General features: G+C 42.3%; 2 protein-coding genes across 2 annotated transcripts in view; one reads left to right on the top strand and one right to left on the bottom strand.

Annotated features, from left to right (window-relative positions):
- The window catches only part of LOC109934087 (M1-specific T cell receptor beta chain-like), a 76,611-nt gene that overhangs the window by 22,442 nt on the left and 29,654 nt on the right, over positions 1-24,515 (bottom strand). The window lies entirely within an intron of this gene.
- LOC109919077 (tigger transposable element-derived protein 1-like) lies at positions 234-5,365 on the top strand. The gene is made up of 2 exons (XM_048618340.1): positions 234-599; positions 2,242-5,365. Exon 2 carries the CDS (start codon positions 4,051-4,053, stop codon positions 4,843-4,845), a length of 795 nt encoding a protein of 264 aa, XP_048474297.1. The 5' UTR covers positions 234-599; positions 2,242-4,050; the 3' UTR covers positions 4,846-5,365.

Raw genomic sequence — 24,515 nt, forward strand, 5'->3', positions numbered from 1 at the left:
AGCTTGCCATTCCATCCCATTTAGGGAGGTGCATAGGAAACAAGGAGTAGGCATTCATTCCCTTGGCCCTTTTGACAGGATCTTTACCTGTTACATATTGAACAGGAGGAGGACATTCAGCTATTATTCTTTCTTCCATTTTTGTCATTTTATTCCACCATTACTTAGGCCTTCTCTCTTGTTTCTCCTGTCAACTTCTCTTCCTCTGTCATAGTGCCCTCATTTCATCTACAACTTGCTGAAAATCAGGAAGTGCCTGACACCTTCCCTCAAATGGAATACAAGTAGTTTACCCATTAAATCATGCCCACTGTCACCTCTACTAAGCCCCCATGTCTCCAAAATCTCATTGTCCACGTGTTCTGCTGATACACGGGGCACTGTTATTTTTTATGATCTCGTTTCAAACATGCCTAAGTCGCCATTCACTTGCATCTGAAATCACAAAATCTACCACTTCCTTTTACTGTTTGAAATACGATCAAATGTAGCACGATCCTTCAAGTTGCAGACGTTCCAAGAAAAGAAAACTTTTAATGAAGAAGTGTCATAAGGGCTCTAAACTTTTTGCATAGGAAGGTGATTGTGAAGTCACTGAGGTAAGTACATTTTTCTTTTTCCGTTTTCAAAGATGGCATAAACTATGAATCTACCTTTCCTTCCCAATGTTCCCCGGACACAACAGAGCTGTTAGCTGTTGTCAGCAATTCTGCTAAACCAGTGCATTTAGAATTCGTGAGCATATATCTCATCAATTTTACGAAAGGAATATAGAGGCATTGGAGCATTTGCTGAAAATATTTATAACGAGATGTGATGCCGACGGGGAAGTAAAGACAGACTGAGACTCCATTCTCTGTAAACTTCTTTATTTTCTGTTCGCTAGCTGGTGTGACGACCTAATAGATCTCTTTAAAATGGTGAAATCCTCTGATACGGTACATGGAGGGAAAATGTTTCCACTTTGTGGGGATCCAGAATTTGGAGACTCTAAACATAGCCACCAATAATTTCAATAAAGCTAAGAACCGAGGATGCTGGAAAACAAAAAAAAAAACAAAAATTACTCCAGAAACTCAGCAGAGAAAGTATAATTAACGTTTCGAATTCATTGATACTTTCAGTTTGGAGAGAAGTTTCGCAACTGGCTACCACTGGGAGTGATTGGGAGCCTTGTATCAAGATTAAACATGGACAAAGTCTAAGTCTTTGCTATTGGCTCAGGACACTGGGAGTACTCCACCACCTTTTTTTTTATACAATTGTCCATTTGGTGTGTGGTGACCCTCCTAAGACAACCATTGGTTATTTTCTTTACCAGAAAAAGTGATAACATTGCAGCGCTCCTACAGGACTGATCCTTGAAAGTGCAGTGCTGCATTATTACTGTCGCAGCAATGTGTCCATCCTATGCTGACCCACAATTGTACAGATCTCTCAATACTGACGCTCTGAAAGACCGCATCTTCCTAGTACTGGAAATTCCTACTTCAGCGCTCTGTGAAAGCCAACTCTTCGATAGTGCAGCTCTCACACTCTATCTCTGTGCTCCCCCTCAAACAATTCAGCTCTCATTCAGTAAAGTCCATCCAACAATGTATATTTCCATCCATACTGTAGTAGATGCTTTAGCGTATATTTAAGATGACGTTTCCGGAATTGAATATAAACCTGGTAGAATTTGATTCAGAAACGATAGAATAACTAACTGAGACACAATTAATAACTTAATTACACAGCTTCGAACTGGGCGAAAGTCCCCATCTGGTTGATTTTTTTTCTCTTCCACCTAAAAAGTTACGTTTGAAATCCACAACTCGAAAAAAAGCTAGGCAGAGGGCATGCCTTCTTTGTGGTTCATGACTTCAGCCGAAGTGTTAGTTGCATTAGCGAAAGATGGACGGTAAGTGGCGCAATTGCTTTGAAACACATCGTTATTCTCTTTCCCAACTGTATTTCCTCTATGTGTAATCTCCTCCCTAAAATCCTCGCTTCTCCACTCTTCTTTGAGATGCTACTCAAACTAGATTGAGCTGTGGATTACTTGTCTCATGTCAAAAGATAATTGAATTGGGGTTCCTGTGATGTTTTGAATACGTTGGTTCCATTAATTACATCAATGCAATTTGTGGCCATTTAACAACAGTCACGTATGGATCTATGATTGTGAAAAATGTGTTTAGTATTGTGGCAGTACTAACAGCACAATTATACGTTCAATGTTTTTTTTGTATTTAACAGACTGTTGGAAATTAGGAGATGCGATTCTCCTCCCCAGATACCACGTCTGCAACAAGGAAGAACACGACATATTCCTACAAAGGAGCAAGAGTGCTGCCAGAACGAGGTCCAAAACGCTTGCAGGTTATCTGCGAACCAACGACACAGGCGTTGAACAAATTAGTTATGAGGAGTGATTGGACAAACTTGGTTTTAGTAATGAGGAGAGATTGGATAAATTTGTTTTGCTTTCACTTGAACGTTAGAGGCTGACGAGCGACCTGATAAGAAGCTTACAAAACTATGAGAGCATAGATAGAATGGATAGTTAAAATCCTTATTTCCTCCAGTATAGAAATGTCAATTAATGGGGGAACATGTATATAAGTTAAGAGAGGGACAGTTTAAATGAGATGTGAGAGGCAAGTCTTTTGTTTACACAGGGGATGGTAAGTGCCTGGACTGCACTGCTGGAGAAGGTGTTGGAAAAATACAATAGCAATGTTTTAAGAGGCATGTAGATAGATACATGAATAAATAGAATACAGAGGGACAAAAACGATGTTGGGAAAAGATTTTTAGTTTAAAAAGGCATCATTTGTTGGTGCAATCTTGGTGTGCCAAAGGGCTTGTTCCTGTGGTATACTGTTCTTTGTTCCTTGTTTAAATGCATGGCAAAATGGTAGTATCCATTGGCGGCTGCTCCAGCAATACAAATTCAAATTATGGTGGGCGCTGGACATTTACAACAGGCACAGATAATGCTGGAAGTATTCAAAATACCAGTCAATACTTGACGGACAAAATGGGTATTGTAATCAGGGAGAGGGTCAGTAATACCATGAAAGAAATTTGCATAGACAGAGATAGCAAGGTGTAGAACTGGATGAACACAGCAGGCCAAGCAGCATCAGAGGAGCAGGAAGGCTGATGTTTCGGGCCTAGACCCTTCTTCAGAAATCATAGCATAGACAGAGACCAGGTTCTGACTGTCCCGGCATGCTTAAAAGTTGATAAATATCCAGGTCTGGATGAAATGTATCCCAGGTTATGGAGTGAGGAAAGGGAGCAAATAGCAGGGGAATTTTCAAAAAATTTCAATTCCTCTCTGCCACAAGAGAGGTGGCAAAGGATTGGAGGACAGCCAATACGTTAACATCATTCAAGAAAAGAGCAAGGGAAACTATAGGCCAGTCAGTCCAACCTCGGTGGTGGGAACATATTGGAAGCAATTCTGAGGGACAAAATTAATCTGTAATTAGACAGGCAGATGTAGTGATTGTAACAAGGTCAGCCAGATGGACCTCACAGAATGATTTTTCAGATTGTGGCTTTTAACCTAGTCCAATCAGGGAGCCCTGGCTGAAAGAAGCAGTCCTTTCTGCTGTTATGCATGTTTCATCAATGCGAATTGGCTGTAACATGATTAATGAATAGGTGAACTCTGTTTGTAAAATGCAAGCTTTTGCATATGTGTGTTGGCCATTATGCGATTCCATCCCCAACATTTTAAGTGTCATGGTGCACATAGGAATACAATGTTTATGCCAACAGAGTCTCCTTGGCAACATCACATGTTCAGTTGACTCATGTGCTTTGTTGTGAAGTTTTTTTTGAGAGGTACTCTAATTTTCTTTTTTTTTGCAAATTATGCTCCGTTACCCATAAATATGGGAGGACAAAGTAACAAGAATGTTTACAAAAAGCATCCTGGTGATAAAATTGAAGAGAAGCTAGATGTTATAAAGTGTTTTGAATGTAATGAAAGAACATGTGATATTGTTCATGCAACGGGAATAAAGGAGTCTACATTACATACTATTAAAGACAATGCAGAAAAGGATTAAAGCAAGCCGTATTGCTGAAACAAGCGTGAGTGCTAGCAAATCTGTGAGGTCACGGCCAAAGGAACTTGAGGAGATGGAGTGGCTTCTAAATGTGTGGATAGAAGATCAAACCAAAAAGCAACCTGGGTCCAGATTTCTCACCATAAAAGAGAAAGCCTTATCAATTTATGAAGACCCAAAGAAAAAAGCTAAAAATCCTGCAGATGTGACCAGCTTTAGTGCGAGTAGTGGCTGCTTTGCAGGTTTTAAGGACCACTATGCTTTTCATAACACAAAGTTATGTGGTGAAGCTGCCAGTGCAGATGAGGAACGTGTGATGACATTTCCTCCCATAGTGAAAAAATTGATTGAGGAAGAAGGATCCAACTTAGATCAAATTTTCAGTTTGTTTGAGGCAGGTTTATACTGGAAGAAAATGCCATCAAAAACCTACATTTCTAAGACTGAAGCACAAGCTCCAGGCTTTAAGGTTGCAAAGGATCGTATGACTGTGCTATTGGGTGCCAATGCCAGTGGAGACTTAAAGCTTAAGCCTGTGGAGGTGTGCCACTCTGCCAACCAGCGAGCCTTTAAAGGTTACCTTAAATTAACTCTAGGTGTCTACTGTAGGTCAAACAAAAGAGTTTGGATGACGGGGCAATTCTTTTCTGACCTAATTGTTGATGTTTTTGAAAATGTTTTTAGAAATTATTACAAGTTCACTGATGACACAAAAATAAGTGGGGCGGTAAATAATGAGGTGGATAGCTGCATTGTTGATTGCAGAACCAGTTTTTAATAAAATTCACTCTGGACTCCAACTCTTGAGTTTGTGTAAGACCTCGGCTGGACTGAGAACCCATACGGGGAACTTTATAGATTAAGGGTACAACTTCAATTCCAGACTTGTATGAGAAACAGTTGGTTCAGTTACTGGTGATTGTATTAAAAAGCTCAGGTCCATGCCTGATAGAGCAAAATTGGTTGAAAAAGATTCACCTTGATTTGCTCACCATTTATCCATTAAAAAATGGCTGCCTGAGTATAGTCCTAATTAAACACCAGGATGTTTCTCAGGAGGGTCTAGGGACTAGCTTGACGGGTCAGTTCGCCTTTGTGGGGATTTTAAACAAACAGTGAACTGCATTTTGCAGCTGGATAAATGCTTAATCCCTCGGATAGAGGACTTATACGCAAAGCAGGCAGGGGGTGCTGTCCATCACAAAACTGGACATAAGCCATGCATACCTGCAATTACGGTTTGATGAGGATTCCCAGAAATATGCTACAACTAATAACCATAAGTATTTGTACCAATATACGAGACTGCCATTTGATGTATCATCAGCCTGTGCCATTTTTTCAGTGGAATAAAGGAGAACATTTTACAAGGTCTTCCCCATGTCACCATTTATCTGGACAATATACTAATTACAGGGAAGACCAATAAAGAGCACTTAGAGAACTTGGACATAGTCCTTAAATGTTTCTTCCAGGCAAACGAATGCCTTAAAGGGGAAATATGTATGTTCCAGGCACCCTAAGCAACCTACTTGGGTGACTGACTTAACAAGATTGGGATAGACCAATTGAAAGATAAACTGAAGGCGACCAAAGGTGCCACGCCTCCCATGGCTGTACCGGAGCTTACTTCTTTCCATGGATTGGTGAACTATTATGGGAAGTTCATACATAATTTGGCCTCCATCCTAGTCCCTTACATCTGCTATTGAAAAAAGGTCAGCCTTGGAAATGGTCTTGTAGCCAGGACATAGTCTTTAGGGAGGTGAAGAAGCTATCATTGTCTGAGCTGTCTAAGGTTGGACGTCCAGTGCAGTCCCACAGGAGTCAGGGTTGGGGCGCTTGCTGTTTATGGTTTATGTAAGTGATTTAGGCTTGAAAATAGGAGGTTTGATCAGTAAGTTCACAGATGACACAAAAATAAGTGGTGCGGTAAATAATGAGGTGGATAGCCTTAGATTACAGGAGGGTATAGAAGCGCTGCTCAGATGGGCTGATTAGTGACAAATGGAATAAAATGTGAACTGATGCACTTGAGCATAACAAACAAGGTAAAGGAATACATGATTCCTTGGGAAGCACTGAGGATCAGAGGGACTTTGGTTTGCATGTACACGAACCCCTTAAGGTTTCAGAATAGGTGCATAAAGTAGTTAAGAAGGCATTTAGGATACTTGCCTTTTTTAGCCAAGTCATAGAGTTTAAGAATGGGAAGTGATGCTGGAACTGTATAAAATGTTGATTCGGATAGTGCTTGAGTATTGTAGAGTAGTGCAGTTCTGGAATCCAAATCTTGGGATGGACATAATAGCACTGGAGAGGGTGCAAAGAAGATTTACCAGAATTATGGCTGGCCGGCGAGTTTTAGCTATGATGAGAGGTTGGACAGACTGGAATTGTGTTCCTTAGGGAAGAGGAGATTTGACAGCTGACATGTTTGAGATGTATAAAATTATGAGGGGCATAGATTGGATAGACTGGGGGACATGGATTTAGGTTAAGGGGCAGAATGTTTAGAAATTTGATGCAAAATGTTTTCACCCAGAGAGTGGTGGGAATCTGAAAGTCGTTGCCTGAAGGGTGATAGAGGCAGAATCATTCTAAATATTTAGTATTTAAGAATAATAGAATCTAGAATTATAGAGTGCAGAAGAGGCCAAATGGCCCATCAAGTCTGTATCACAAAAATATATAAGACTACCTATATTATTCCTATTTTCCCACACTAGTTGTGACACTTCAAGTGCTCACCCAAGTACTTTTTGAAGGTTGTGAGGTTTCCCACCTCAATTAACTTCCCATGCAGCGTATTCCACAACTGCACCACCCTATGGCTGAAAATGGTTTTCCTAAAATCCCCTAAACCTCCTGCCTTTCAGTTTAGAATTATACACGCTTTATTATCAACACTTCGACTAAGAGTAACAACTGTTTTCTATTCACTGTTTCCATGCTCTTCACAATCTTACACACCTGCATTAGGTACCCCTCAACTTTGTCTGCTCCAAAGTACTGCACAGGACTCCAGCTGTGGCTTAACCAAAGTTCTGTGCAATTCCAACATGACCTCCCTGCTCTTACAATCTAAAGGCAAGTGTCCCATACACCTTCTTAACTACTCTATTAACCAATTCAGCTACCTTCAAGGATCTGTGGACAATCACACCAAGATCCCTCTGTTCCTTTGAGCTTCCTTGTGTCTTACCATTCATTAAGTACTCCCTTGTCTTTTACCTTCTTCCAAAGTGAGTCATCTCACATTTATCTGGGTTATATTCCATCTGCCCCTGATCTGCCCATCTGACCAATCAGTTCATACCCTTCTTTATCTAACACCTTCCTCAGCATCCCAGGCAATCTTTGTGTCACCCGTGATGCTACTTATCATCCTTCCCCCATTCTCATCTACATGATTTATGAATAACGCAAACAATAAGGTACGCAGCACTGATCTCTGTGCCACATTACCGCACACCGAGCTCTAGTCACACTAATAACCTTCAACAATTAACCTTCATCCCCTGTCACTAAACCAGTTTTGGGTCTTGGTAAGTTACCCTTGATCCCATAAGGTTTTACCTTCTTTAGCAGTTTCCCATGTGGGACCTTGCCAAAAGGCTTGCTGAAATCCATATAAACTACATCAAATGGTTCAAACATTCGGTTACTGCCTCAAAAAATTCCATCAGTATCATTAAACAAGACGTCTCTCTGACAAATCCATGCTGACTATTCTTCTTCCAACCTTTTCTATCTAAATGGAGGTTAGGTATCCCCTTCACTGTTTTCTCCAATAATTTCTCTACCACTGATGTTAGACTCAATGGTTAACTCGTACCTAAATTTCCCTCTAATGGTGGGCATTTCTGACTCGTGTGAATGTAATAGGATAAAGGGCCTTTTTCTGTGCTGTACACCTCTATGACTCTATGATATGTAGAGTTACGGTTTCAGCTTTGCTGAGAGGTCAAAGACTTGAAAAATGTTAACATTGTTTCTCTATCCAAAGATTATTCCTCACCAACTGCATGGAGCCAGCATTTTCTATTTTGATTTTATTCACCATGACTCGCTGTTTCCACTCACATGGCCAATTTCATTAATATGCTCCCACTGACCCTGGGTGGTTAGATCATCTGTATGAACCAATCCTTTATTCCAGGCATATAGTCCATTACCTTATTACTCCAATTTCTAAATCTGACTTACCACTGCCACTTCTTATGTTCCTTTCTTGTACGGGAAATGAGGCAAGTCATATGTATGACTATTGGAATCTTATCTTATCAAGTCATGTGAGATGATACATATACATGGGTAAATTTGTATGTTTGAGTCCCAGTTCTACAAATCCTCCAACCAGGTACGAAAGTCAATCTGATCAATCCTTTCCTTTAAGGCTTAAGTTTGTTGCTGAAAAATGAAATATGTTCGATGTATCATTGGAACCTGTTCCTGAATTACTGTCGTGTTCCCATAGGAAGGAAATTTCATAAGAATACTGATTCAAATTCTGTGTCAAATTATCCTTCAAATTCTCTGTGATCTCTAGGTCAACTGCTTTTTCTCTAGTATATTTGCACTTTTCCTGTTCTTGCTGGTACTTGTGGATCAAAGCACACAGTATGATTGATTATAGGGCATACGTTAACTGTTCCCATATCGAAGATTCTTTTGCCGTGCAGTAATGTAATGCCTCCCAGATATGCAATATGTGTCGGTCATTTTGAATCCCACATTGCTTCAATTGTACAATTTACAGTAGCATTAAACTGTCACCTTTTCTCATCAGTTTGTATGTTGGATGCACACACTTGTGGTAGCATCTACTCTGTACCCATCTAACCCTATACTAATGATATTTCCCTCTGTGTCTACAGCATATAATGGCACATTATGATATCTAAAATAATTATCCTAAAATTTTCTACTCCATATAGCTTCAGATGTTCTGAAGAAGAGTCACTGGATCTGAAACAATAACTCTGATTTCTCTCCACAGATGCTGCCAGGCCTGCTGAAATTTTCTAGCTATTTCTGTTTTTGTTTTCATTAATCTGCCTTTGATTTTCCCAGTTTGTTTAAGCAGCTACAAAGTATAGCTGCTGAGGACAGCATCCAAGATGCTTTTCTCTAACTTGATTAAATTATTAATACTTCATGCATGGCGGTTCAACACAGTGGTCAGATTTGGATCAATTTTGTCAGACTCTGGTTTGCATTTAGCTGCATGCCTTGAATTATTTGCCCTTCTGTTAGGGTTGTCCTAAATTGGGAGCTCAGTATTAGACCTTCTGGTCCATGGCTACCAGATCAAAAGAATTAACTACGGATATAACTGAATTTAAAATGGTTACAATGTGATTCATCAAACTGCATTTGGACTTAACTTTCCCTACAGAAGCTGAGGCGCAACCACTGGGTGTGACCCCATTCGCTGAACTGAGCTGCTTCAGTCATCAATGATCTATCAAGATCATGTATTACCCTGACACCAGCAACTCCTCCAGGGCTACGTGCATCATGAACTCATTCATCGATAATATTTTCAAACGCATTGCAGGGGAGACAAGCACAGCACCATCAGCTCCAGATAGATCCAGACTACCGTGCGCCTGTCACGGTCCATGGAGCTGGCCAAGCACACCATGTTGGAGGGCAAAAAGCAACAACCAAGTACATCAGGTCCAAGCAAAACACTGCATTGCACTGAGAAAACACATATAGGTCCATTGTGTGTGATGAACACCATTCGGGCAGGGTATGTTTAAACCAAAATGTTTAGACCTACTGGTACCAGCTCATAGCATACATTATCAGAGATATTTATTATCATTGACTAATACTAGGCTGTTTGTTGGTCCAAGACTCATTCTCAGACATGGCAGGTCAGTTGGCACTGGGGTTGAAATTTTAACTGCCAAGAAGGGAATTGTCAATGGTATTATTCAAGGAGGTGAAATTTTAGCGACAATTTTCTCTTGGAGTGGATTTCCCATATCTACCTTTGTCACTGTTTCCCCAATGGTGAACAGGTAGAAGGTGATTGTGAAGGATAAAATGACCCATCCCACATTAAAAAAAAGGAATTTGCAATAAGGGAAAATCTATCAAACATCCCCTATAAACAGGCCCATCCTTTTACATAAATAAATTCAAACTCCTGTTCCCAATCTTTTCTCCTATTATCATGTTCAATATTTAAAGTGAGAGGGGAAAGATTTAAAAGGAACCTGAGGAACAACTTTTCCATGCAGAAGGTGGTGTGTGTATGAAATGAGCTGGGAGAGAAGGTGGTGGAGGCGGGTACAATTACAAGATTTAATTTAAAAGGCATCTGAATGAGTACCTGAATAGTAAAGGTTTAGAGGGATATGGGCTAAATACTGGCAAATGGGACAAGATCAGTTTAGGATATCTAGTCAGTGTAGACGAATTGGACTGAGGGTCTGTTTCCATGCTGTATAACTTTATCACTATATTCATGCAAGGGTCTGCAGTCCCTCTCACTTTGTGGTATCAGTCACTGCTCACGTGGCTAGGATCAACAGTCCTTCAATGGTTAAAATGACTTCTGGCATTTTTCAAATTGAACAGAATATCACCCCAGTTGTAAATGGTCAGTTGACTTTAGTCCTGGAGCTCAAAATCAATTGCACAGCACTTCAGTTGTGACTGAGGCTTCCACCGCCTTCTACCTTTTGTATACACACAGGCACAGGCGTCACTGGTCATAACAGTCTTGAACAGTCCTAGCCATTTAAATGCAAGTCCAGACTTGTCAGGTGATAACCATCACCTTCTTCCCAGCCCCTGGCACCTTGGCTGGCTTGGTCCTCTAATATCCCTATATATCACATATTAACTGCAAGTCTCTGACCTCCTATCTTAATCTGCATGCTGTTTTGTGCAATTCTCTTATAAACTATTTTACTCTGTCTCTCATTGGTCCTGTCTCCTCACTTCCTATAATGATGTCCCCTGGCAGTCTCATAGACTTTCCAGTCATTAACTCATATGGGATAAGTCTTTCATCCTACTGGGCTCATCAGAATATCTGGTGACGAATCATCCATTCTTTTCTGGTGTCCTGAATGGCTTTAGCTAGGCTTTCTTTTAGGTTTGGTTCATTCGTTCAATGACACCTGAACACTGCAGATGGTATGGAATGTGGAACATTTGCTTTACATTCAGGTATTTACAAACTTCATTGATCACTTTCCCCTAAAATGTGTCCCCTAATCTGAAAATATTTGTAATGGTATTCACCACTGGGCAATTACCTCCTCTAACATACCCACTCTAACAATCTGAACAATCTCAGGTGGGAAATGCTTCTACCCCTCTAAAAGATTGAATCATTGATCATCAGTGGCAATGTGTACTATCTACAAGATACACTGCAGAAATTCACCGAAGATCCTTATACAGCAGCTTCTACACCCACAACCACATCCATCTAGAAGGACAAGGGCAGCAGATACATGGGAACACCACCACCTACAAGTTCCCCTCCAAGCCAATCACCATGCTGACTTGGAAATATATTGCTGTTCCTTTACAGTCGCTGGGTAAAAATCCTGAAATTCCCTTATCAATGGTATTGTGAGTCTACCTACAGCTCGTGGACTGCAGTAGTTCAAGAAGGCAACTCACCATCACCTTCTCAAGGACAACTAGGGATGAACAATAAATGCTGATCAGCCAGAAACTCCCATGTCCCATGAGTGAATGCAAATGAAAACAATACTGTTTACCCCTGCTTGGTAGGAGAAGTCCTGTGAAGTCAGTCTGTATCACCTCCCACTGGTTATCCAATGTTTCTGAACAACTTTACCATATTTGCCATCTCAGGCCCAATTGCTGCTGCTGTCATCTTGAAACATAGACCAGTTGCTGCAGTTAATAAATACTACATCTGCTCATTGATTGTCCAGTGCAATGGGGTCCACCACCTCCTGGTAGGCTTTGACTTTTATTACTGCCGTCTCCAATGGTAGTTTTGCAGCTTCCACTAAATCTTCTATTAGAGCTGCCTGCCTTTTTTTTTCATACCCTTGTACATTATTTCATTCAGTTAATGCTCTCCTAAACATTTCAACGTAGTAATATATAGTATATGAAAATGTACCCAACATTTCAATTTATATCCAGGTTCCCTGATGACTGGTGTTTAAATAGAAATGTCTTCATTATTGAATCAAATAAACTTTAAAGCTTCTGCAGTTCTCACTTTACATTTATTACTTTTTGATGGCTTTACAGCCAGTTTCTTAGTGGAGTATGTATCAGTACCTCATCATTTAAAGCATGTTTTATTGCTCTTCAGGTCAAAAGAGGCATGTGCATCCATCCCATTTGGTCCTGAACAAGACATCTTGCTGCAATTATACAGGGTATTGGTGAGACCTGGAATATTTTGTGTAGTTTTTGTTTCCTTGTCTGAGGAAGAATATTCTTGCTATAGAGGGAGTGCAGTGAAGGTTTTTCAAGTTGAGTTCTGAGATGGCGTGACTCACTTATGAGGAGAAATTTAACTGGTTAGGATTGTATTCCCTGGAGTTTAGAAGAATGAGGAGAGATCTCATAGAAACCTATAAAATTCTGGAAGATTAGATGCAGGAAGGATGTTCCTAGTAGTGGTGGAGTTCAGAACCAGAGGTCATAATTTAAGGAATATGGTAAACCTTTTAGGTCTGAGATAAGGAGAAATTTTTTCACTAAGAGGGTGGCGAACCTATGGAATTCACTAGCATAGAAAGTGGTTGAGGCCAAAACATTATGTGCTTTTCAGAATGAGGTAGATATAGCTCTTGTGGCTAAAGAGATCAAGCAATATTGGGGGAGGGCCGGATTAGGGTATTGAGTTAGATGATCAGCTGTGATCGAGCTATAGTGAGAGGCTCAATTGGCTGTGGCTATTTTCCCTAGTATGGAGGTGCCAGTGTTGGACTGGGGTGGATGAGGTCATAAATCACATGACACCAAGTTGTGGTCCAGCAGATTTGTTTGTGGGTGCAGGCTTTTGGAGCGTGGACCCTTCCTCAGGCACAGGATACACAATTTGTAGGTGGAGGATCGGGGGTTCACACAACTGATGAGGATGCATTGAACGGACCTAGGGTGCTGTTGAATCTTTGATTGGTGGGAAGGTTTTGGTTGATTAATTTGTATATGTGTATCTCCAAGTTTCTTTCTGGTCACTGCCTTGAGAGAGCTGAGGGTTTTGTTAGTGTGAAGAAGAGGTGACATTTTGGGTTGGTTGGTGCATGTTGGGTGTGAGGCCTTGTTTGGAGTCTGTTTGTGTTTTGGTTTGCAGTCAGATTGATTTTGTTTCTAAAGTGGGAATTTGTGAAATGCCACTTTGTCTATAAATTGTGAGTTTCTTGAACAAAATAGAATATATCTGCAAAGACAAGTTCACGCCATAGATTCACGTGTGTGTGTGAGTGAGGGAGAGAGAGAGAAAGAGAGAGAGAATGTGGCGATTCATAAATTCCTACTTTGCAAATGGGGCCAGTGTGGCTCCAGGCTGGGACATGGGCAGGTTCTGGGCGGGGCCTTGCACCTGGCATGCGTTGTCTAATCTGGAATGTCGCCTCTTCTTTGCACTGATGGGACCTTTGGGTTCTCTCGGGGCAGTGACTTGGGGAAGGTTCGGGGATTTGAATATACATATTGATCAACTGGGGCCTTCTAGCTGGTTGGACATTTGACAGCATTTTGGGTTTGTTTGGTACATCCTTATCAGTTGTGTGACCCTTTGACCTTTTACTTGTAAATTCTGTTCTGTGTGCTTCTTACTCACTTTTCTTAATGGGCAATGGGGTGGTGGAGGGGGTGGTGGAGAACTGCGCTCCAAAAGCTTGTGTTTTCAAGTGGACCTGTTGGACTGTAGCCTGCTGTCGTGTGATTTCTGATATTTTCCCTGGAGCATCAGGGGCTGAGGGGTGATATTATAGAGGTTTACAAAATCATGAGGGGCATGGATAAGGTATTCACCTAGGTCTTCTTCCCAGGGTAGGGGAGTTCAAAACTAGAGAGCATAGATTTAAGGTGAGAAGGGAAAGATTTAAAAGGGACCCTAAGATGCAATGTTTTTATGCAGAAGGTGGTGGTGTGTATATATAATGAACTGCCAGAGGAAGAGTGGAGGCTGGTACAATTACAACATTTTAAAAGACATCTAGATGGAGTATATGAATAGGAAGGGTTCAGAGGGATATGGGCCAAATGCTTACAAATGAGACTAGATTAATTTAGGGCATGGACAAGTTGGACCAAAGGCTCTGTTTCCATGTCGTACACTCTATGATTCTATGAAACCTGACCACCCAGAGGAAACCCACGTAGACACAGGGAGGATATGCAAACTCGACACAGACAGTTGCTTGAGGCTGGAATCAAACCTGGGTCCCTGGCACTGTAAGACAGCAGTGCTAACCTCTGAGCCACAATGCTGCCCCCAAAATGTGTTCCATGTTTTCTCATTTTTCAAAGTGGGTTCAATTAAATGTTTACGAAATTAGTTAATCTATGTTTTGAGAACAAGCCAACTACAATGCTTTATGTGGACAAAATATTTTTTAATTCCAAATTCTAAGTTCAAATTGGATGTCTTCCAAAATGAAATAATTTATGTTGTGAAAACAAATTGCGTTTGTACAGCATAAGAACTTGTTTTCGAATTAAAATTGAAAAATACAGTTTACGCCATTTCCATAATTTTGAGCAGATGTTTTGCAAATTATATCCTAATTTTCTTTGACTTCCTTCTAATTATGGGGTGCGTTACCGCTTCCTTGCATTATATTGCAGTGGGCCTTTGTGATTCATCATCTGGAGGTGGACATCTTCTCCCCCCCTTTTTTTCGCTGTCCCTACCTTATCCTCATCAAGAGTAGCCACAACCACTGTCTTGCAGTTTCACGTTACAACTGTACAATTGCAAATTTAAAGTGATGATTATTTCCTTCTTCTGTCTTAGGTACACTCCATTACTTGGAGCTACTAGTTTTACAAATTATTGTTATAGGGCCATAGGCTTAATGTTTCCACATGTCGCGGCAATTGTTCATGGCGCTTCATCATGTAGAGTGGCCCTGACCCTCTGTTTTTCACTGTACTTCCTACAAACTCTAGACATCGGCTATCTCCTGCCTAAGATCTTTCCATTTTTCAACTAACTGGTTGTATATATTGACTAGTAACGATGATCATTCCTTTCCTCTCTTGTTCCTTGTTTCGACCCACCCACCAGCACCTCTGTTCTGCAGGAATGTTATGTGGTTCCCAACTATCCTCTGCATTTTCTTAACTAATTTGCATGCTGCTCTGTTATGAACCTTGTGATGGAGTCCTCAGGTCCCAAGTCAAAGTTCGTAATATTTTCCTCTCTCTTTCCACAGCATTGTCCTACTGTCAGTTCTGAAATCTACATGGCTCCCATATAATGTTTAAGTACGGTTTCCTCACCTGCATCTGTGTGGTTTTCCTGAATTTGCCCAGCCACAGTGCAGTTACTCCAGCTTGGGTACGGCCTACTTTATCTTTGGTTTTGGCACAGCTACTACTACGCGCCAGATCTGATCTAGCCCCAGCACAGCATGTCCTACGTGGATTTGGCTCCTCTTACTCCCTTGGCCCAGCACAGATTGCTTAGAATGGATTTAGCCTAGCTTCCATGGGCTTCTCTAGATGCCTCTTGTCCCCAGTTTTCCTTCAAAGTCATTGCGATTCTGTTAATACTCAACCAAAATGTTCACAGACCCACTTCGTGGCTACAGGTGATAAATAAAATATACTCATCCCTTTTTGACAATCTGATGTGAGTATTCAGTTTTTGACATCAATCGCTGTGGTAGATTATTTTACAGAATAATCTCAGGAGCCTCGAGGTATAAGTCAACAATTGTTTACTGAGCCAACGTGAGGAGAGTCAACCCCAGAAAATAGTCCAAGGTAACACTCTAACTCCATGAGGATTCATCAGAGATTTATACCTTGTACGTCATGCAGATAGTACATTAATCAAGTTGCAAAATTATGTATTTTAGACAAACACCTTGATTTGCAGACATTCCAAAAGCGGCAGGGCCCTCATTATCCCTGATCTCAACACGCCCTATCTCACCAGGTGCCATCCAATCTCTTCAAAACCCCATTTCTTTGTTTTGGCATGGATGGAGTCATCCTCACACTCCATTTCCAAATAAGACATTAGGGTTAATGTTGGTTCACAAAAACTCTGTTTGCTGCTTCAGGATCTGAGCATTTTTATGCAGTTTAACTAACTTTTCTTTTAACCTAACTTCTTTAATAAGAATAAATGAAAATGAATTTTAAATGATATGTATGATTATTCTTGATGAAGTTAAATAAACTCTCAGCCTCTTTTGAATACGAGCTGGAAGTTCATGTGGATTTATAGGTAAACTCATGTCATGCCCAAATTTCCCTCTACGAATGGTCATTTTTGACCGGTTGAATATGATGGGCTGAAGGGCCTTTCTCTGTTCTGTAGATCTCTACAACTCTCTGACTCTATGATAAGTAGAGTTACAGTGTCAGCTTTGATGAGAGGTCAAAGACTTGAAAAATGTTAACATTGTTTCTCTATCCAAAGATTATTCCTGACCAGGTGAGCGGTTCTAGCATTTTCTATTTTGATTTTACTCATCACAACTCTCTGTTTCTCTTCATTCTGCCAACTTCAATAGCATGCTCCCACTGATCTTTTTATGGACAGTTGGCTCACGGCCTGACTGACTAGGCCCAAAACCAGAATATGCAGCCTTTGAGCATCCAGGCCCGATGGGACTCTCAGAACAGGTCAAGCAAAAAACTATTTGTCCAAGTCAAAGGCAGGAAAAGACAAGCCCGGGCTTGCCTTAGAAAATGAGGCTTGTTTGTGTATTGGGAGGGGTGTGCAGATGGGTTCCCACCACGATCATACATGGAGAGGGGGATGTGCCCTTGACACATAGGAGAATAGATAGTGGGATCCCATTGGGAGAAAGAGAGAAGACAATCATGTGTGAGACAAACCTTTGCCAAGTTCACAGATCCTGGTCAGGTTTAACTGCATGAGTAGTACCTGATCATAGTCTGATAGCCAGTTGTAGTTTAGATAAAGATTGTGACAAAGACTTAACATTGTGATCATTAGAGTAGTTAATCTAAGATTCAGGAGTTTTATTACGAAAGAGCAGGGTTTTAGATAGTATTTGGCTATAAGACCCCTTTGTGTCTTTGGTATATTTGTGAATAAAATTGCATTGAATTACAATCCAACTTTGACCGTTTTGTTTGTCTTACAAATATAGTACCCCAGTCAAATGAATTTACCTAGAAACTGGCTGAAGTGTCCAAAGCACAGACAACATTGGCATCCCTGGGTGATCTCTGATAAGAAGTGTCCAATGATTGCTATTAAATTGAACTCCAACAGCTTTGTATTCCAGCCTGACCCTGAATTAAAAGGCAGCTACCCCACCTGCTGGCCAGCATTCAAGTAGGTGAACACGGATAGAGGTGACTGACAAATAATTGGATTATACACCGGGTTTGAGGAGTGAAACAAATAAAACAGCAGGGTTTTGAAGATAGGAAGTCAAGGGAGTGGGGGTAAACTCTGCAAGTCATCCTTGAGGGCACAATCACTCACCTCTGGTGTGTTGCACTCAGAGGGACTGCGTGGGAATTTAATGTAAGCTGGACGCCTACCTCTGTTGCTTGCCTACCCCTTGGATGAACCCTACAAAATAGGAGAACAGAACAATGGCAGATTGCTCAGAGTGGGAGAAAACCCTAAGAAATATCCAAATAGGAAGTGGTCTAATGGGCTAAATACCATGACTATCAGGCCTGGGATCTGAAGGGCAAAGTTTTTTGGTAGCGGGTGGCACATGAAGAGTTAGGTAAGCATGGCTTGAAATTAAGTAAGGCTATAGCAATAGGCAGCTCTATGGAACAGCAAAAGGAAGAGAAACTGAAAATGTAAAGCTTAAAGAAGAGCTAGGGTTCAAACTGCTGAATTGAGCAAATGCAGGTCAAAATTCAGAGCAGGAATAGAGAAACCGAGGAATTTACTGCAGAAAGGTCAGTTCCAGGTCCAAGGAGAAAAGGCTACCAAGCACGAAATCTGGGATCATGATCCAGCCCAAAAAGCCACGACTGAGTTAGCTGAGAGCAAAGAACAAAAGAGAAGTGCAGCACAAGAACAGGCCCTTTAGCCCTCCAAGCCTGTGCCGATCATTATGCCCTAACTAATTTAAAAAACAAACCTTCTGTCCTTATCCTTTTATTCCCTCCCTATTCATGTAACCATCCAAATACTTCTTAAATGTTGCCAACATGCCCACAATAGTGTAGCAATTTGCAGGCGGTGGTCATGTCTCCATGCCAAGCAAAACAAGAGAGTAAAGCACATGCTTCAGATCACTCAAAATGCCAACACAAGACTGGCAGATTAAAGTCTCAGCCTCCAATCCAGAAAGGGATAATGTGCACCTCTGGGCCTGGAGAGGGAGAGAAGTGGAGAAGAGCCATAACGTGGACTGAGGGGACAAAGAGGAGCAAACAACTTGGTATGCTGAGAATGATGAAGGATGGTAACCCTCAACTCCCTTCCTGGAGGAATCCCTACCCCTAGTGCCCCAACACTCTCAGTGCCCTCAGCAGCCCAGCTCGTTTCCCCTTATGGCCCTGGTGAACCCATTACTCACCAGTAACCGAGATAGGCAAGGGGTCACCAACACTGCCTTTTCAGGGTCGCACAACTGGTAGACAGAGTAAAAAAAATTCCTGCCTTTAAACCTTTACAGACCCCTATGTATTCTTTGCCAACTCCCACCAACAGAGAATTTTTCATGGGCTGGATAACTCAAAGGAAATCGAGCTAATATTAATTTGCTTGAGTCTGCAGACCCACTTTGCCATATCCACAAAATGTGGAAAGGAACCCAAGGGCATGAAGACCACAATTTTCACCATCGATAGTCATAACAGAGAGGACCCGTAGGTGAGGTAAGTAAGAGCCAGCAAAGTGTGAGGAGGCAATGGCCTAGTTGTATTATTACTAGACTATTAATCCAGAAATACAGCTAATGTTCTGGGGACCCAGGTTCGAATGCCACCATGGCAGATGGTGCAATTTGAATCCAATAAAAGTCTGTTTATTTAGAAGCTACTGAAGACTGTGAAGCTATTGCCAATTGTCAAAAAAAAACCCATCTGTCTCACTAATGTCCTTTATGGAAAGAAATCTACCATCTTCACCTGGTCTAGCCTATATGTGACTCCAGATTCACAGCATTGTGGTTAACTCTCAACTACACTCTGAAATGGCCTAGCAAACCACTCACTTCAAAGTCAGTGAGGACCAGCAATAAATGCCAGCCAACCAGTGATGCCATATCCCCTGAGTGAAAAAGAGAAACACCGCATTCACCAGGTACTTATGGATTCCGCTCACTGATGTTTTCAACAAAATCCAGCTGTTGGCTTAGAATAGGGTCAGTTGGATTGGGACACTTACTGAAGAGAGGTGGAAGGCCTGCGATAATCTTGACCCTGCTGGTGATATCTTCCTTCCTGGAGGAACCCCTACCCCCTGTACCCCCAATGTCCTCAGTACCGTCAGCACCCACAGCCCTATTAAGGCATAAGTGGGTTGTAAAATGGCCTGTGCGTGGGAAAAAGAGGTCCAGGGGTTAGAAAGAGCCAAGTCATACAAGGCCGGAAAGATGAACCCCATCAGGCTAAGTCCCAACCCTAATCTGGTATAGAGCACTGAAGGGGGAGAAAAAAATAGAGGGTGCAACTACAGTAGAGTCCTGCTACTATACACCCTTACATGGAAAGAATGAGACCAAGCACCATATGGAAGGTGCTACAACTGTGGCCGGAAAATAAATTATGCCAGGGAGTGGCCACCCACAAGCACGGGGTCAAACCAGACATACCATGCTAGTCATGGGACCTATGAGTCAAGAGGTGCTAACTCCAGTAGCGGAAGCCAGAGATCCTTCCAACGTATACACCCAGTCAGACACAGGGCCTATGGCATGGTGAAGTCAGGCTTCACTGAAATGGATATGCGGCGGCAGATGGGATAGTATAGGGTGACCCTTGCTGGAAAACAAGATTAGAGACTGCCATGTCAAGTTTCTGTTGGTCACTGGGAGTTCTCATATAATCCTGAACCCATCCCAAGATATTAAAACAGCCTAGCCCACCCCACAAAGTATTTATTGTAAACTGAGTCACGCGGCACTTACAGGAGGGATCAGAAACTGACCCATTAAGATTCACATTTGGCAACATTACCAGCCTTCACCCGGTCATATTTGTTGATTTCCACCTAGCAGCAAAACACATCCTGGGCTTCGATTTCATGTGGAAATGCAAACTATTGTTTGACCCATGAAACTGCTACATACGGCAGATGCCCAATAGAAATGAGGCATGGGGTACTCTTGCAAGGCACACTCAATCCTTTGCTGACCACAAACATGACTGCGGTGGAATGACAAGGGCATTAGTTATAGATGGTCCTGACCCAAAACCTTAGAAGTAATACAGTTCCCCAAGCAGGCTGAGGGGGCGGTTGTCAAGATCATAAACAGCCTCCTAGAATAGGGAGTCTTGTGCTAGTCCAGCAAAAATTCTCCAATTTGTCCAGTTAGGAAACAGGATGCCTCATGGAGGCTGATGATTGACATAAAAACACCTGTCTTAGCAGGGTAGTGATGAGACCCAAAACCATGATTAAACAAGCCCCATAGCGAAATAGTTCACCATGCCGGACGTCAGCAATGGATTTTGGTCCATTCCCCACAGAAAGCAGTGCCAGTACAAGTTTGTGTTCGCTTTCCAGGGTCAACTGTACACGTAGACTCATGGAGTCATACAGCATGGATTCAGACCCTTCGGTCGACCCATGCTGACCATAATCCCAAACTAAACTGCCTGCTCCTGGTCCATATCCCTCCAAACCTTTCCTATTCATGTATTTATCCAAATGTCTTTTAAACATTGTAATTTTAACCACATCCACCACTTCCTCAGGAAGTTCATTCTAAATGCAAACAAGGAATTGTTTGCTGCAAAGCTTTCCCTTAATACTCCCTCCATCTTCACCAACAGTTGGCCAAGGGGTTAGAATGTTTTCACTTCCTGAGGACCTGATCCAATATGTGAACAACCTCCTCCTACAGAAAGATAGTAAATCAGAGCATGTTCAACTGTTTAATGAATTGCTAACCCTACTCAGATCATTAGGTTTAATGAGGAATCCTAAGAATGCCCGGATTATGAAGCCACAGGTTTCTTGTTGGGGCACCATTGTGACCCAGCAGAATCGCAAGATAGAAAACAGCCATAGTGAATTTATAGCACACTTGCCCCTTTCCATTTGTTGCATTCTTTTCTAGGCCTATAGGGTATTGCTAGAACCATACAGTTGGTTTTGCCAGCAAAGCATGCCCACTATCACACCTGTTAAAAAAGAATGTCCCCTAGGAATGCACTGAGCAGCATATACAAGCTGTCTTGGAATTAAAACAGGCCCCAGCAAAAGCTCACACACTACACGTACCAGAATGTGGACTCCCATTTGCACTAGATGTGGCTGCCACAGATACTACCTTCGCAGCTGTACTCTTATAGGAACGCCACGGGAATCTCGCACCAGTGGCCCATACCTCTTGACTCCAATCCCCAGTGAAGCAAGGTTTCTCAATGCGTGAAAATTACTTTCAGGTGATTTCCTGGTGGTACAACACTTTATCGATATAATTTGACTCAGCTGCCAATTATTCTCACAAAATATACCCCACACAACTGTTGCTGGTCAGTCAAATTAGAGATGGTACGGTTAGCCAAAACCACATAGCACACTGGAGCCTGATGCTTCAGGGCCATGACATTATGGCAAAATGTATCAAGGTGCTCACGTTCCTAGCTGACAACTTGAGCTACAGAGGGCAACCTCATTAGAGCCAGATGTGGCAATGAATGATCCCAAAGGACAATTCATACCAAAACAAAACAGGAGAGAGTCCAAGGAAATCGAGAAAGCTGATACATAGCCTTTTAAAATTTTTGTGAATGGGTCCTCTATGGCGGAAGATGTGAACAGAAAAACAGGATGTGGGATATATACGGGGACCCACTGAGTTGAAACCTGGTGGAATTATCATTAAAGCTCTCCAACAAAATGAGTGCCTAGGCTGCTGAGTGAGCAGCCATTGGTTACATAGTCAGACTCCCAAATACTGTCTGCAACCCTGCCAAAATACACATTCTATACTGCCCAAGAACAGGAGTATGGGAATGTTAAATTCAGAGATGATTTGCCAACCAGAATCCCCGAGAGGGAGAACCACAGCAGCAACCGATTCCTGAACAGGTGGACACAATAACTGAGCCAAACTAAAGTTGAAAACCGTAAACAAGGTCAGGGCAGCAATAATGACCTAAAACAAATCCAGGAGAGAGTGCATCTCTCCTCCGATGACAAATGGAAGGGCATGCTAACAGTAAAAGACAAGACTTCTCCTTAAAAATGGGCACTATATGATAAGCACATGGGACTCTAACTAAATTATTTTTCAATATCATGATGTCCAAGGATATCAAGAAGCAGAGGCCACTGGGGAAAGAATTAAAGGGCTGTGCTGGTGGCCTTAAATGGATAGGGACATACAGGCCTGCATTGATAATTGTATAATCTGCATACAAAATATTCCGGACTGTTTTACCAATAAAGGGGAACTGAGGCATTCCCGACCTATAGAGGCCATTGTACAAACATCCAAAGAAATTATGTTGATCCCCTACCACTTTATTCAGAGGAGCACAAATATATCCTTGTCATTGTTGATGCATTTAGTAAATGGGTGGGGGTTTTCCCTACCTGAACCAAGACCATAAAAGTCACAGTCATCATCCTAATCCAGCAAGTTTTCACTAGATGAGGGCCTCCCTCACAGTATGAAGTCAGGCTAAGACACTCATTTCACTGTACAAATGATGCAAGATATGATGAACTTGTTTAGCATTGACCAAAAGTTCCATATCGCATACCATTCCCAGTCCAGTGGGTCAGTGGAAAGAATGAATCACAACCTTAAAGGGATGCTTAGAAAGGTCATTCAGCAGAACAGCACCACCTGTAACATTATTCTACCCTTTGTGCTGATGTTGGTGAGAAACACAATCTCAACCTCCATGGGATTCACTCCCCATATCCTGATGACTGGACGTCACATAATGGGGATTGAATCCATGTAGGTATGGACTTATCTGAACCAGAATTCTTAGTCCTTAACCATGAAAAGACAGTCAAAGCAATGTCCAGGCTGCCCAAAGGCAGTGGCTATTAGGATGGGTCAGAAAAAGAGACAAAGTGAACGCCATGTTTGATCCACTGGCTAAGTTGTTCACATAGTAATTGTATCAGAGATAGTAGGAACTGCTACTCATCCTACTCATCATTCTGCAACTCATCCCTCACACCCCGTCCCTGCAATAACAACGAAGAAAGAATCCCCCTCATCCTCATGTACCACCCCACCAACTCCAGATCCAACGCATCATCCTCCAACACTTCTGCCATCTGCAATCCGACCCCACCACCAAAGACATTTTTCCCCCCCCACCCTTATCTGCTTTCCGGAGGGACCACGCTCTCCGTGACTCCCTTGTCCGCTCCACACTCCCCTCCAGCCCCACCACACCCGGCACTTTTCCCTGCAACCGCAGGAAGTGCTACACCTGCCCCCATACCTCCTCCCTCACCCCCATCCCAGGCACCAAGAAGACTTTCCACATCAAGCAGATGTTCACCTGCACATCTGCTAATGTGGTATACTGCATCCACTGTACCCGTTGTGGCCTCCTCTACATCAGGGAAACCAAGTGGAGGCTCGGGGACCGCTTTGCAGAGCATCTACGCTCAGTTCGCAATAAACAACTGCACCTCCCAGTCGCGAACAATTTCAACTCCCCCTCCCATTCCTCAGATGACATGTCCATCCTGGGCCTCCTGCAGTGCCACAACAATGCCAACCGAAGGTTGCAGTACCAGCAACTCATATTCCGCTTGGGAACCCTGCAGTCCAATGGTATCAATGTGGATTTCACAAGCTTGTAAAATCTCCCCTCCCCCACCGCATCCCAAAACCAGCCCAGCTCGTCCCCGCCTCCCTAACCTGTTCTTCCTCCCACCTATCCCCTCCTCCCACCTCAAGCTGCACCCTCATTTCCTACGTACTAACCTCATCCCGCCCCCTTTACCCGTCTGTCCTCCCTGGACTGACCTATCTCCCCCTACCTCCCCACCTACAATCACCTTTACTGGCTCCATCCCCGCCTCTTTGACCTGTCTGTTTCCTCTCCACCTACCTTCTCCTCTATCCATCTTCTATCTGCCTCCCCCTGTCT

This window comes from Rhincodon typus, chromosome 39 (assembly GCF_021869965.1).
Source record: "Rhincodon typus isolate 14 chromosome 39, sRhiTyp1.1, whole genome shotgun sequence".
Classification (NCBI taxonomy): Eukaryota; Metazoa; Chordata; class Chondrichthyes; order Orectolobiformes; family Rhincodontidae; genus Rhincodon; species Rhincodon typus.